At 43.0% G+C, this 15,838-nt stretch overlaps 2 protein-coding genes across 3 annotated transcripts in view; one reads left to right on the forward strand and one right to left on the reverse strand.

The window, feature by feature from the left end:
* LOC118422414 (glutathione S-transferase alpha-4-like) overlaps positions 1–15,838 on the reverse strand; it is a 61,942-nt gene that overhangs the window by 25,572 nt on the left and 20,532 nt on the right. The window contains exons 2-3 of the mRNA XM_035829960.1: positions 6,494–6,545; positions 5,576–5,708 (exon numbers count right to left, since the gene is read on the reverse strand). Of these exons, the coding sequence (XP_035685853.1) occupies positions 5,576–5,708; positions 6,494–6,545 (185 nt within the window). The remainder of the gene's footprint in view (positions 1–5,575; positions 5,709–6,493; positions 6,546–15,838) is intronic.
* The window catches only part of LOC118422413, a 68,682-nt gene that overhangs the window by 10,174 nt on the left and 42,670 nt on the right, over positions 1–15,838 (forward strand). Inside the window, exon 2 of one of the 2 annotated variants that reach the window (XM_035829956.1) lies at positions 5,677–5,758. The gene's annotated coding sequence lies outside the window, so the exon portion shown is untranslated. Of the gene's footprint in view, positions 1–5,676; positions 5,759–5,939; positions 6,112–15,838 lie in introns of those variants that run through there. The other variant, XM_035829957.1, reaches the window with a different exon arrangement.

The raw sequence follows: 15,838 nt of genomic DNA on the forward strand, positions 1-15,838 counted from the left end.
TGAAAAATATATCAAGTTACAGTTATGCAGACATATTAGGTAAGAAGAACTGTTGTCTGTAATTGTAACTGTCGACTCAGTAATTGCAACGAAGTGAAATTGGAAGACTAAATTGCATTCAGTAACTGAAACGTGTCTTCTATTGAAATTTATTTTTCAATTAGAAGAGACAAACGATGAGAACATGGAACTGACAATCGCGAAGACGCCATGCTTTTGAATGTTCATTTCTATTTGGACATTTTTTCCACTGCACCTTTGTCCTTGAAACCTTTTATCATCTGAAGGTCGTGCGAAAAATGGCGGCCCAATTTTCGCCTGTTCCACTCGTCCATCATGCCTTTGTACATGAACGCCAATTAATGAACTCTGTAGACCTGAACATGAAAGACTCATAGTAACACAATCTACATCCAATTCCGGGCTATTCTTTCATGTACAATAACGATTTCAATCCCCCAAATTAGGCCCAAAGAAACCGTAAATAGCGGTTTGAGCACTTTGTAACTACTCGGTTTGAGCGCGCATATGGCGCTTTTTGTGGACAGTAGGCAATGCAGATTTGTGCGAGTGTTTCTGGTCCTAACAACTTGTTTTGTTTTAAAGCACAAGCTTTTCAACATTTTTAACGGATACCCAGAGACCTTCTAGTTCTCCTGTCGACAGCTCGATTCCATAGTAAAGCACACCCGTGCCCTTCTTTATAAATGTACTGGGTTATTTTTTCTACTTTTGTGCTATGTTAGATCTAACTTGTTATTCCCCAATAATACAATTAATCAATTTCTTCATATCTATGCCGTTTTGCAGTGCCCCTCTCTCATTTCGTTATGCCACAAAGTGTCTTTTGGTTATAATTCCTCTTTTATAGAGAAGAAAGTTCTAGATCTGTTCACAAGAAAAGCGTTATCACAGGACTCGCAAGTGTATTTATGTTACAATCTCACAGGTTGACCTACGCGGCCCTGTATTACATTCATTTTCTCTAGCTGTGAAAACATTCTACAATATTCCCATCGTCGTGTTTCCATATTTTGATGGCCAGACTGTCCATATCTGGTGCAGAGAACCATGGGAGTTGGAAAAGAAACAGATTTCCACGAGGATTGACCTTGACCGGACGTGCCCTCCCCTCAGCAGGCCCAGCAGGCGGCTCCTTCACGTTCACGCCTTGCCGCCGGATCCACTTTGAACTTGAACTCTTTAAAAGGCTCAATTTCTGATCCGATTACACGCCTCATAAACCTGGCGACCCTAACCTCCCCGCAGGAAGAGTGGACTGACCCTTGGGCGATTTTCTCGAAATGGGGACCAAATGTTCAAATCTTCAAAAGGCAGCACTGAGAAAATGTTGTTTTCACAATGGCAATGGCGAGTTTAAAGATATAGAAATATGTTTAGTCTTTGTTTCATTGTTATCTTGTTGTTTTCTTTCAACAACTTCATTGTGGTATGAACTTTTCAACTTGCGTTACATGATATGATATACAAAAGGATGAAAAAATAACTCCAAATAGATTACGGTATAAACAATGAAAACAAGGCTAGCCTTTGATATAATCTTCCCACTCACTATCTGTCACTCAAATAACTTCGGGCGCACGCAAACGCAACTTGGCAAACTTACACCAAAAATATAAACTCCATACCGTGCGCAACAAATGAATTCAATAATCAAGTTTATGCATATCCAAAACAGTTCTTACTAATGTCAAATGTCACATTAAGAACTGTTTTGGATAAAGATATATGTGAATCCAAAACAATTCTTGTAAGAAAATTTAGCCTCTGCTCAAGCCGTTTGAAATTTTTGTTGTAACCGATGTCTGGAACAACGTTTACCCTACCTACTACCGGGGGCATGCCGGGTAACGGTCCCCACATATCCGGCTCGCACGTGCTGTTTACACAGGGGGACTGTTCCCGCCAGATGGACCTAATAGTGCCGCATACTCCACATAACCTGGGCACGGGATTTATCGTGCTCGGGACTTAGCACGTCGTGGGGTTAGGTGGTAACACATTCTTCACTCCACTGTAGTAACCATGCTTTTAATCAATGCATTAAGATGGTATCTACATTAATTTAGTACAGTATATACAATTGTACATTGACTAAAGTCTGTGTAACTCAAACTTCTGTTGTCTGGGGCTAGCTGTAATTCCCCGGTCGGATGTTGTGAGGGCTGCTATAAGTGGGATTTAATCAGACTAGCTATGACATAGCAGGCAATGTTTATTCTCGGTGACAGTAGTTAGCCTGGAGTCCAGTCTTCATAGCTTTTGCCCGTTTCCACAGGTCGCTATCCTGGCCGAGGACTGGATAGGGATGGCTAACAAGTACCGGTGTGACAGCGTTTTTGCCCCCCCCCCCCCCGTGATCTCGCCCCCCCCCCCGGGGGCGAAATCACTAGCGATCTCGCCCCCCCGGGGCGAAATCACTAGCGATCTCGCCCTCCCCGGCTAGTGATCTCGCCCCCCTACCTCGCCCCCCTTTAGCGATTTCGCCCCCCCATGACATTTACATGACATTTTAGAAGTTGATTGGTATAAATCACAAAATGTAGTTTCAGAATGATATAAGTACACGAGTTTGATACATAACTCCATTCATAGTATCAATATTAACGTAATTACATGGTAATAAGATAGTTGAACTTGTTTCAGACAAGGAGGGTTTGGTCCCATTATTGCATATACCTGAGTCTCGACAAAAGATGTATTTCATTGTATTCACCTGTCCTCAAGCAACCTATATATCTCCAATATGAAGTCTCTACAATGAAGTGACCACAAAAGAACTATGTAATGTCTTTATTAATTATGCAAATATTAGGTATTAATTAGAATAACGCACATTTTGGTATATGCACCTGGCCAAGGGATATCTTCACCTCCAACATGACTGTCTTTTCTAGTATTTAGGAACTGGTGCATTTACCAGTACTTTACCAGTGTTTGTGTAGCATTTAACGTTAGCAACAGCTATATCAACTTGCGCGTAGATAGTGTTTATAATGAGAAACTATTATTCACGTGTGTTTTTGTTAGTGCTTTGGAAATGTTTCCAGCACAAGAAAGAAAACACTGTGACAAATTGAAAACATATAGCTGACGTATTCCGTACCATAGACGGTGTTGATTTATACGTTCGCAGTAGCACTGTTTTATGCCACCTCAGCTGCAAAAATTGTCTTTTTTCATTTCAATGTCATGTTTGCACCGAACAATATAATATCGACTTTCGAGGTATGACATCTTACGGTACGGTAATAAGGTGCCATATAGGTACCAGGTAACACACCATATACGTTACTCCCCAGGTGCAGTATAGTACCAGGTAGCGCACCTGTAATATGTAGTAGCCAGCTGCTCTGGGGGGGGGGGGCGAAAACGCTAAAGGGGGGCGAAAACGCTAGTGATCTCGCCCGTCACACCGGATTCCAGGCTATGTCTTGATAGTTCTTTATAGAAATTTACATATACTATGTTATCGACTTGAGGTTATTTTCCCTAGGCTTACTGCAGTAGGACATAAGATGCAACACTATGGAAAATCAAGTTTAGTATGTTGTTGTAATATTTCACCAACAATTATAGCAGAATCATCAAAAGTCTTAGCATTGTTTCTTGACATGGAAAGTTTAGCAGTGCATGGCAAACAGCGTATTGATATTCCAGCCCCCTGAGTCAACTAATACCCTAAAATACAACTTTAGATAGCCATCATAGTTGTAGTCAGGAGCATACACTGGACCGATTCTATCTAAAACCCGGAGCTACGCTTTAGGAATTGCGGAGTCCACAAAGCGAGCTTTCCTTATCTTTCTCGAAGGCACAAAATCCCGTTAAACCGCCCTCTCCGGACGGACTGGGGGGTTTCCTTATCCGCGATAAGACTCAAGGTTTCTGGGGAGCTCGCGAAAAATTGTGGCAGCTCAGGGGGGATTACATCGGTACGCTGTGTAAGTCCCTACCGAGTTATTAACGAAAGTAAGGGTACCGATTTGCGGTCAACAAGTCTTGAGGGACCGTGCGTTCGGTTTTCAAGATTATAGAATTAGTGCTAAATCTTCAGTACTTCACATTCACAATCTCCGAGGGATTACAGTGGTGCGCTGTGTAAGACCCTATCGAGTTATTAACGAAAGTAAGGGTACCGATTTGCGGTCAACAAGCCTTAACTTTAAGGGACCGTGCGTTCGGTTTTCAAGAATACTGTAGAATTTTTGAGTGCTAAATCTTCAGTACTTCACAATCTTAATTTATCTAAATTCATGCCCGATTCGAAGGCAGGATGCAAGGGAATGCATATAGATGCTATAATGTAAACACGTACACTACGGGGGGAAGGAGTGGCTTCTTGGGGGGGGGGGGGGGGGGTCAGTGGTTAATTAATCAAAAAGCTCGATGAGGTGTTTTGAAAGCCCCTTTTTCTAAGCCTCACGATAAGGACATATGTTTCGTTTTCAATTAGAGAATATGCCATTAGAAATACCTGGACCTCCCCTTCTAATTCTGTAAACACCGTGCTACTAACAGGTGGGTTGATTCTATTGGTGCAAATCCGCTGCTGCGCCCGTTGCTAGGTGACGCCACGAATATGGCAGCAATAGGGTCTGCCCGGTCTTTCAGAAAATTACATTCCGCGTATTCACGTGTTGAATATACATGGAGTTCCGCTGGAAAACGCACGGTAATGCAGTCTTATTAAGAAAGGTGCTGACACGTTACGAAGCTGCCATATTTGATTTGTTGTAGTCGCTTAGATTTAGTGAACTCAGACATTCATAAACGTTGAGACTAAAAACCACCCTGGTGAAATGAATGAGAAAATCACAGTTTTTACTTAATCTATCTTAAATCAGTCAGATGAGATATTTTTCTAATATCGGGGCCAGTTAATTGAGAAGGAATTTTCGCCGCCAGCGCTGTCTGGAAATTCGAGGACACAAATCAAACGACGGAATGGTGCGGTTGCTAGGTAACGACGCCATATGTATTTCGGATGACTGACGCACTGACGTTCCTCAAGATGCACTCACGCCGCGATGACGTACGATGGGTTTACGTCGAGCGACACCTTCTAACCCTTCTCTTCTCCCCGGAGAACCCGCCTGGCCGTGACTGATTCCGTTATCATGCGGCATGTCCCGAGGTAGATCTCCGCAGTTCGGCCTGTAATCGTTCCGCGCCGTATTTATTGACGGTATTTTATTTCAGTCAGTCATGTGGGTCCCAGCAGAGGTCAAGGATCACGTTCGATACCGCGATAAGCTGTAACAATTTAGTAACGTTACCACCCCTGTAGAGGGGGAGTGCTGCGTTCCAAATAAGACAAATGGGTGATTTCAAGTCTGGTCAGAGGGGAAGACAAGTCTGAGTACATATCGTCCCAGGAATTATTTCGTTTCATCACCCCTTATTTCATGTACTTACTCCCCAGTTGGTAAGGAAAACCCAACCGTCACCTTGACGGACGGCCCCACTTCCTAAACGGGGGGTGTAGGTGTGTAAACATGAACCTGAGGTAAGATTTATTTTGCAGACGATATTTTTGATTCGTCTCGCTCACCTGGCAGACTCCTTGTCGTCCCTGCCGAACAGGGATGCTTTGCGCGCGATGTAACGTAACATGGCGCCGGTCTGAACCATCTTCATCCCGTCTATCTCCAGCAGTGGTACCTGGAGGAAGAGGAGGTCTCCACCTGGAGGAGAGGAGAGGACATCAGTGAGCGCCGGGGGAGCAAACATTACGGTGAGCGTTTGGAATTTTCCCTCTAGCGTTTCTGGTAGGTAATGAACCCATGAGAAGCTCAGGGACCGTGGCGGAGCGCACCCTGCCCGGTGGGGTAGCATGAGTGGCGTGGTTTAATACATTCCAAATGTGCTACCGCTCGGGGCTCGTCGCCAAATAGAGGGGAGATTTTATCCCGGCCAGAATATCACAGCAGAACGGTACAACCAGACAGGACGTTTACGATTTCTGTGGGGAAACAACTAGTTTCTTATACTGGAGACTACAGTGTACTGGTTGTGGGATACTTAGCAAAGGCGCCCCCCGAATGCTGTGTCGTCGTGACCAGTAAGAGGACCGTGGTATCGGCGGTGGTGAGTTGGTTAATTGTATTGTAGCATACGGTCTATTGTAACGTTATATACAGTCTATGATAAGGCTTGGAGAATTTGATTAGACGCAATCTTTACGCAGAGAGATTAGCTTATGTCTGTGGTGGTGTGTTTAGGGAAAAAAAGTCTGTTGACAGTTGTTTTAGGGCCTCACGAGTAGCTCTCTCTCTCACACTCTTTCCCCGAGCCAGTAGCGTTGTTTTCAACCGTACCGTGACAGCCGGGGTCTGGGGTCAGCCTCCAGCCGCTGAAAAGCACAGCGGTGGCGCGGCTAATTTTGAACCAAACGTCACCGTGTGGGCCACCTTAAACAATCGCTCTCGCCATGTTGAATCACTGAGAAGCCAACATTAATGCTACCTACGTGCTCTCAGCTCCTCCATCTGCTCCTTAGTCTCCAGAAACACCTCATCGAACTGTAAGAACGAGAGAAATACGTGTATCCGTCAGGCATTGTGTAGAAAGAGAGGATGATGTTTGCCTAGACTTCACTACAAGCAGTGTAATGTAGTGTCGTGTGTGTACTATGTCAGGGGTGGATGTAGCACGGTAAATGTCAGCTAACAAATCGCATTGTGCGTGTTGAAAAGCTGGGAGCCTCCGCCTGACTGCAGGCACTGATGGGATGTTGTTAATGGTTGACCTGAGCACGATGGCGGCTACTGGGCTGCACTTGATCTACTGCCAGCAACCGCCTACACAAACTTGGAGCCTGTATCTAGAGGGATGGAAATATTTGGCATGGAGATTTGAAATTACACCCCCTACACCGTATTTCTGCCTGCTCTGGATAGTCAACATCCCATTCTACAGACAATATGTTTAGTACGGTTTGTCCCAGTATTTCACTGCCTGTGTGAGATTTCATGCTCGAAAACAGTTACAGATTTCTTTGAGAATGAGGGACTAGAAGCTGGAAAGGTTTCAAAGATCAGATCTAGTATCCCTCTTGCCCACCTCCCCAATATTCAGCATCCACAGCTATCTATGATCTATGGCTCTACAGTAGACAGTAGAGTAGAGTTTTTCGGCTCAGGTACGAACGTATGAGAATGGTTTATCTTCGCCTGGTGTCTACAGTGTTGGTAGAGTGTAGTTGTTACATTTTCCGACGTTTGGAAATTTGAAGGGCCGTTAAGTTGATAGTATGTGTTGATAATAGCTTTTCCAACAGAAGAAGTCGTGAATAGGAAACAGTGGTTCCGTTGCAGTAGTACAACGTTGTCCCGTTATCTGAACCGTTCTGACCATCAACTCTCGGGTTTCCTCACTCAATTATAGAACATGGAGGAGCGAACCTTATCGTCGTCTGCAAATTAACGTTCGCCCTGCTTCTCACCAGAAACTGCGAGAATCATTAACATAGCGCAGGTATCAAATGGCTTAGGGAAGGGATGGATCTTTATTTGTCACCAGGGAGAGGGGATGGGAAAATCCTCGTCCTACGTCACTGACTGACCATTATAGCCGTTATATTCATTATGGAGCTCTGGTATATTGACAGACGTGCATGCTCCATGGTTGGTCAGACGTAAAAATATGTCTGGTATCTCTGGTATCACAATCCCAAGGGATCATTACTGGTTTGTCCCCTACGTTACGGTCGGGTCTGTGGGGTATGCGATCCCTGGGTTTTGTTACTGGATTGTCCCTACCGGTACCGTTATGGCAGTGTCTGTGGAGTATGTCACGGTGCACGTGAAAACGAGGTACTGGCGGAGGTTACGGGGGTAGGCTGTTGTATTTATGTAATTTTTCGTGACCACGGGGTTCTAGAAGTGTTGAGTTTGGCGACGGCCACATTTCCAAACCGGGACCCGACCGGGCAGCTTTCGGGAACGAAAGGTATAATTTAAAAGACAACAAAACACACAGAACAGAGGGAAAAAATCAGTCATCAGTATAATTTGTGTGACGTTATATTCCTTAATGAACAAATCATATTTTTCGTTTCTGCGACCATCCCGGTCGGGCCCGGTTTGGAAATGTGACCTTAGCAAAAGTCGGTTAGAAGTGTATATTTGTACTCATGTACATGTACACAATACAGTGCGACTGGTGTTTGACTGTATCAGAACACCGACTGACATGTCCTTTGCTACAGGATGCTAGATGGATGCTATGCTTAGAAGTTAAGTGCTAGCTTTTTGAGTCTACCTTCATCGTCTGTAATTGGTGTATCGTCTGGCATTAACACGACATAATTGCCCAGGCGCGGCCAACTTGAAAGACACCATGTTTACTACCATCATGTATGGACAGTAATTGCGCCTGTAAAAATTCTAATTGTTTGGAATACTACCAGTATCTGGTAGACGTATATGTGTATGGTCCATAATTTGTTCTCCGAACATCAACCTCAAGGTACCCTCATGTTATCCTCAAGGTATATCCCTACAATGATCATGTTTAGACAGAATATCTAGAATATCTACTACCCACAACAGATGGTGATTGGATACTGTGCTCAAAGTTCGAGCGCTGAACTAGGTCACTGGTGTCAACTTTATTACAGCAGAGGAATTTACGACTAACATGCTTTGTATTAAAACTTTGACAATATGGAGAAAGTCGTGAAAATATCATAATGAACGTTCTGTTTGAGACGCCGACTGTTGTTTTCTGTTTTCTCGAGCCGATTTCGTCCTTAATTTGTTTTCGTAGGTCGTGTTTAATTTGATAAGTTTCGCCTTACACGGGGACAGAGCATGTATGTAAACACTCCAACAGGCGACTAGATCCGTTGTTTGGACGTAACAAGACTGGGGCGGAAGCAAACTTTCCTTTCCCGGCGCAAAATCTAGCAATCGGCTAATTGGATAAATGGTACAATTGTAGAACGGTTATATTTCCTGCAATTGTACCGTCTCTGTTGAAACAGTAAAAGAATTAGACAACTGCATGGCTACCTTGTACTGTTTCCATCGGTCCAATAGGTTTATCTCTCACTGCGATTCGAGCCACATGTAAGCATGTTCTGCCTATGATAAGAAACATTTAGCACATTTCTGTTCAACTATTTTACTCAGGAGAGGCAAAATAGTGGTCTTTGGTCTAAGAAAATGACATTTTGTTGCCTTTTCAAAGGCTGAGTTTGGGTCGTTTTTACAATACATTTCCAAACGTATCTTTGCCGAAATGCTAGACATTCTGATTTGTTGCTACCATAAACATTACCGACTGCCGAGGAATATTGCTTACTATAATTATTAGCTGTCAGTGTAACGTTGGTGACGAGTAGACTGGGCACCACGCCACGGTAGGCTAGGCTACATGCCAAAAACCAGGGTAACCGTTCTAACTGACGCTCAATTGTTTTCATGAAATCGGCATAATGGTTTATTATTGTACAACTCGACAGAAGCATGCCGAAGCCTTTTGGCTGAAATTGGAGTCAAGCCCGTTTGCCAGGTGCCAGTGGTATTCTCACTTTGATGTTGGAGTTGGATCTTGCCATTCAGTTCAACATCATACTAGATTTTTGCACAATAATTTTCAAACTGCCAGCACCAATCGCTGAGATCTATCATGAGTAGTAGATCAGACAATGACATCTTCGGTTTGGTTGGAGATATGTTGTATTGAGTACATTAGAACATGGCGGGGCCCTTTATCTCCTATGAATAGCGCTATACTTTTGTCAGGATGTTCTGTTCTGTATATAAAGAGTTCAAGTGACTCATCCGTTACCCGTGGTAGGTCTCTGACACTCCAAGACGCACGGCGAGCCTTGCCTGTTTCCCATAGTTCCGTGATTAATGGGTGTTATCGCAAGTGTCAATCACCTGTCATGAGGTCATCGCTAACCCAGTCACAGATGGCCCCGGTACTCAGGAGTATCCCCTGGCAGAAATGCCAACAAAAACTGTGCTTTCGGTTATGACCTGTGGTACTCAAGAACTGATTTATTACAGTAGGCATCCCTTTGAGAAGTTAGAGTGCCTTTTTCTTCATGACTTTGTTTAATCTGAATCTAAAAGGGCGTACGCATGTCGTCGTACTTTGCAACTTTAGAACCTGGAAGTCAAAATAAATATCCCAAATCTCTTGTAGTGGTTGACACGTAAATAAATGCCTGTTTGAGATCCATGAACAAATCCAGTCGCTTCAAACAATCTTTTGCAAAAGGGCAGACATGTACCAGGGCCCACCTCCCATTGAACTTGAAGAAGACGACATTTCTTCTAATTTGAAGGAATCTGCCGACGATACTCAGTACGGTAACCGGAAGACTGTTGAGCCTCTGACTGTTTATTATCATGCTGCTACACCGCAGTCACTGTAAATCTTCTCTCTGTTGATGGTTGTTTGTTTTGGTGAAGAAACATCTTAACAAACGCCTCAGACTGACAGAGTTAACCAGTATTCCTACCTGGTCGGAAACTCTAGTATTAAAGAAAGATGCAGGGACTACAGGCTGTATAATTCGCAATCTGTTGGGGATGTGGGGCACTGTGCGATGGGGGAGGGGCAGTGTGCTCAACATCTGTGTGAAAATCATACATCACAGTCTTCCTCACTTTGAGGCTCCCAAAGTTAAACTTTAAGAACAGTCGCTGCAAATCCTCGCTGTCGTCAAATTGTCCTCCAGGAATACTTGTTGCACATTTGCGAAATTGTTATAAAAGTAAAGCTAGCCTAATCCCCTGTCGAACACTCCTTGATGTGGTCTCCAATTTGGCAGGACAAACACCAGCCTGTCTGGTTTCTATTTGAAACTCCCCTGTGTTTACTTCCCAGTCTCGCACCACTTCTCACAGGTGTTCTGCACCGTCTCATACAGGCGTTTATGTGATGGGTCGCTGTTGGTTTCTTTTTGGAGTACAATTAGGAAACTCCCGTGTGAGGTCTACCTGTGACAATGTGTCATAAAGTCGCCATGTTCTTTGTCACACTTGACGTTGTAATGTCGGAGGACTACCGACTAATTGGGCAATGGAATAGTTGAAATAGTTTAATGACTTCTGTTTTTTGTTACTACTGATCGGTATATATTTGAGTACGTGTTCTGTAAATATACCAAAATTCAATTACACGGCTTACAATAGAGAGGGAGAGTTATTGACTTAACTGTCCCTTTGCAGCAAATAATGGAACTAGATATTGCATTATCCAGATCGCAATGATCGATATTAACACAAAGATTTAATTTGATATGATATGACAATTAAACACAAAAGCAGGTACATATTTTGTGTTTTATTAACGTTAAAATGTGAATTTGAGGTTTCCCGATTATGTAGTAATAAAAATGACTGGATCAAAGTTTGCATTAAGCTTACGCTCTATGCCAATTATCTAGTGTCAAAATGATATGTTACATGCATACCTCGCTCATATTTTTGAGTGCTTGATAAAAACCAGAGCTAGCGTTCCTAATGGTTTTATTGGCTGGTAATATAGCAGTAATATCTGTTCCCGTCCGCATGAAGCCATGTGAGACAAATGGGTGTGGCCTGTCTTTTATCGTACCAGTTTCACTCGCAGTTTGTTCCACCTGGACACCTATGGGGCAGATTACATACACTTTACGATCACAACTCGGGGTGGATTCATATGGCTAAAAAATGTCAGCTTTTAATCTGGTAGCCTCGTTATTTTATTGCATCACAGGCGATGCCCTATCTCGTTCCAAGTGTCAGGTCATTTCAGATTGATTTATCGAAGTCCGTTAAATACTATGGGTGGAACAACATCACGTGATGACTCAGATAGATGTCGTCCTATCCTATGGATTCTGAATACTAAAGTGGTATTCTAGATTTATGAAATAATATCATTTTTCTCAAGCAGTACAATAATGTAGCAGTATGATAATTATTGATAATTATTGGGTATTAAGTATTGATAATTATTGATATATATATTGATTAAGTATTGATAATTATTGGGTACCTGCCTATGGCACTGGCTGCAAATACACCCGATATTATAATTCACATCAAAGTTTGCCACCAACAATCACAGATATCAGAATGAGGACAAATATACACTGTGTACATTTATTTTAGGGTACCAGTGGTCGATTTCCTGGGTGGTCAATCAATATTTTATTTATGTTTCGGGCTAAAGGGCTTTTATTCTAATACAAGCCTGTCTGAGAGAAGACTGAGTCGATTCAAAGAACAGCTTCAAGAGAATGCAGTATGAAGAACGCTAATAAAGAAGATGATTCTGGTGAGACAGTAAGAATATAATGCTAGCTTTAGAGAGGTTAGTAAATTAAGAAGGAGACTGTACACAGAAAACTGTGACTATATCCAATCTGATACTGTTGTCTCCTTATCCCGGCTTAGAGCGTGTCCAGTTGAAGTTCATGTTCCCTACATGTCTGTAGGATTTCCGTATGCGTGTTTTCCACAGTAAACCAGACGCAGGTGTACCGGTCTATATCCGGGCATTCCCCCTTTAATATATTATGAGAAACCACGTCGTGCAACTTCCTCACCTTTAGGCTACAGTCTGGGCTGGTTTTACGGTTAGTACTGTAGGAAGTTAACTCTCACCTCCCAGCCAACTTTCCCCCATGTTACCGGCCTGAGTGGCGTTACTAATCGCGAATGCGGGTGCATGGTATTCATTTATCGGGCCCGTCCACTAATCTTCTTCTTCTGTCTCACCGATATCCATTCTTTGCGTTTGTGAAGAGTTGCCCTTTAGTGTTCGCTGAGCTAGCGACCTTTGAGCGACCAAAATTGGATTTTTGTGACCCTTGATTTTACAAATGGAATATGATAATGAAGCACGATTCAAAAGTATGACAACCAAACACATAAAACATAAAAATATGAAATTCATATCATAAAAATGAGGAACACAGTATGTGGAAAAAGATAAAAGTGAAATTTGGTCAATAGTTCTAAAGGGTCCGACCGGAAAATGTGATGTTTCCGTTACGGGAATGCTCCCGTCCTGCAGTATTTCCGTGTGTCCGGTGCTGTCAGGGGCCGCCTCGTGACGAATGCTCGACAGGACCCCGTTATCAGATTTACTAGCAGGGGAACGAAAGGGTCAAGATAGGAAAGTTCACCGTGCGCTACTGAACACGGAATACTGCTTCGTTGAACTGTATCAGGAGGAGGAAAACTTTCAGAATCAGACTGACTAGGTGAGGTGTTTGTCCTATTTTATGACTAGAATTTGCAGCCGCAAAAGCACATATTCTGGATTTGTATGGTCGCGAAGTAGCACAAAAAGCCGGAGTCGCTATTCTTCAACATATTTGTTTTCCTACTACAATCTACACCCCTCATTCCGATGGCATTGTAGTATTTCTGTAGCACATTGATGGCCGTTTTGGTAGCATGGCCCATCTTTATGGTGACTTTGTCAGCTGGGTGCCGATTTGTATAACACATGTTTGTAGATCCTGGAGTGAGGTCGCCATCTTGATAAACGTGAAGGTCAAGATCATGTCGGACAGTAGCTACTTTTCACATGTACAGGAACAGACTATTCAGGCATGTGTTAGAGTCATTCGGTACAGAACGTGATTTCTTGTGCTTGTGTGGTCGCTTATGGTTTAGAAATGATGGCATAAAACCATCGTATATACTAGGTCTACTCCTTCCATGGACATTTATACGACCATATCACCAATTATACAACTTTTGGTTGTCTGTTCGTTCGTTTTCGTTTGTTTTCATAATGCATGCCTAGCTTCTGTTTCATTGCTTGTTTTAGTTATCGTATGTTGTAATTCTGAGTTAATGTTCTTGATGACACCCAAAACTAATGGTAAATTGAAGGTGAAGACTGTCATCACGGTACAAAAGCGCGACATGGGTTCATGACCCTGACTGTGAGGTCGTGAGATGACCTCATGACCTTACTCCCCCTGCTGCTTGACCCCGTCAGTTGTGTGTGATGATGGACGACAACAGACGAGATGGATGTGCTCTGTACTTATATAGAGACTTCTATTTTCAACGCTCATGTTTGTTTGTTTCTTTTGATGTCATCATGTTGTCCTCGTTGACAGACAATTGTATATACGCGCGCGCGCGCGTGTGTGTGTGTGTGTTTCTTTCTGTGTCTTCGATTGCAGCTGTCTGAAGTTTCTTTGCGAGTCAGAACTATTATGTTTTCAGGAATCATAACATTCTATTATTTTGGTTGACGCCTTGCCATTTCTTACGTACACTGACTGGTATTTCTTGCTGTAAAGTAACATATGTGTCGGTTATGCCGCTCTGTTACGGTAGCAGTGCTCAGCTCCAGTTGTGCAGATATTCATGAAGTCATGCGTTCCAAACCTGAACCTAACCCCCCTTCTCGGTATCTCCATATGGGTTAGGCCCATTCATCTTGTCCTCGAACCTAGTTGCTCAAATTTACTTTTGGCCACTGATGTATATGTAAAGGTAGGTCATCACCCAGTATGGTGTGTTTAACTTCATCCTCATTCAAATGTTACATATGTAATCTGCCCATCCCTCGTATAGGCCCACCAAGAGACGTACATTTTCAATTATTCTAAATAAATTTGATTGACACAGGGTTATTTATCATTTTGTCAGGTCTGTCAAAAATGGTGCCTGTGCACCCCTCCCCACCGTGTGACTCCCACATGGGGTACTCCATCATTAATCAGTACGGACAGGCGGAGGCATCAGCAGGAGCAGCTTCAATATCACAGTCATGTTCAAAAAGCAAAGCCTCCAACAACCAAATAAAAACCATAGTACCAAAACAAAATCAGTAATTCACCAAGTAACGTTGTACAGCGTTTACAGCGCGGAATAAAATCTACCCAAACAATAATTCAGTACTGGTGTATCAGATTGCACTTTATACCATGTTTCTTAACAAATGTAAACGCCCGAGTTCAAAATACTCCATAAAACCGTCATTTTTACTGCCATGAAAGATGAAACATCTATAACGTATTAAAGGCATGTTAAAACCTCCGGCTGTGACATCAGCCTTTCTCCACCTCTAACAGTGATATAACATCTCTGCGCCCCGTTCTCTTTGAAGCTACAGTAAAATACATCACAAAACCCGGCTGCAGACATCAAGGGTTGGTTCGTACCATTTATCTTGAGTCAGATCTTCCCTCCAGAAGAGAGGATAGGGCGGAAAGGGTATCTGGTGCGGAATATGGATGTGAAGGGTTAGGAGCTTTATCCTACACCTAGATGTAAAGGGCACCCCTGTCAATCATACTTATATATACGGACCACAAATTTGTCTGGAGGGTAGCGAGCTCTGTTGTAGATTTAGCCGCGATATGCAGGGAAACAATTTCAGAGCGGGTTCGCCATAAACCATGCCGAGCTATCGGCATGTACGGGTTTTTATGAGCTGTGAAGTTGCTGGGATCAACACACTGGCGCCCGATACTGTAGTAGTACAAGAGTAGTGATTTCTGGTAGGCAAGTCGTTAATATAAATTTAAAGCTTCTATGTAGCGACACATAACTAAGGTAGAGGGGAATCATTAATATCTATGTTAGTAATGTGTGGAGGCGGCTTAATTGCAATTTCCGTCATGGACAAGTATACACTTTTTGAACAGGGAAAATACAAAGCAGATCTCTTGAACAGTAGTCGGACTGTCCTACAGACCCCTTTTGGATCGAGACGTGCTATTTTTGTTCACATGTTTTGCAGTCTCCGATTAATGGTTTGACTAAATGCTTTTTGGACGTCTCGCTTGCCTCTTTAATCTATTTTTGCTCGACAGACTCCTTATGTCTCTTTGAAT

The sequence above is a fragment of the Branchiostoma floridae genome, chromosome 9, assembly GCF_000003815.2.
Source record: "Branchiostoma floridae strain S238N-H82 chromosome 9, Bfl_VNyyK, whole genome shotgun sequence".
In the NCBI taxonomy this organism is placed as follows: Eukaryota; Metazoa; Chordata; class Leptocardii; order Amphioxiformes; family Branchiostomatidae; genus Branchiostoma; species Branchiostoma floridae.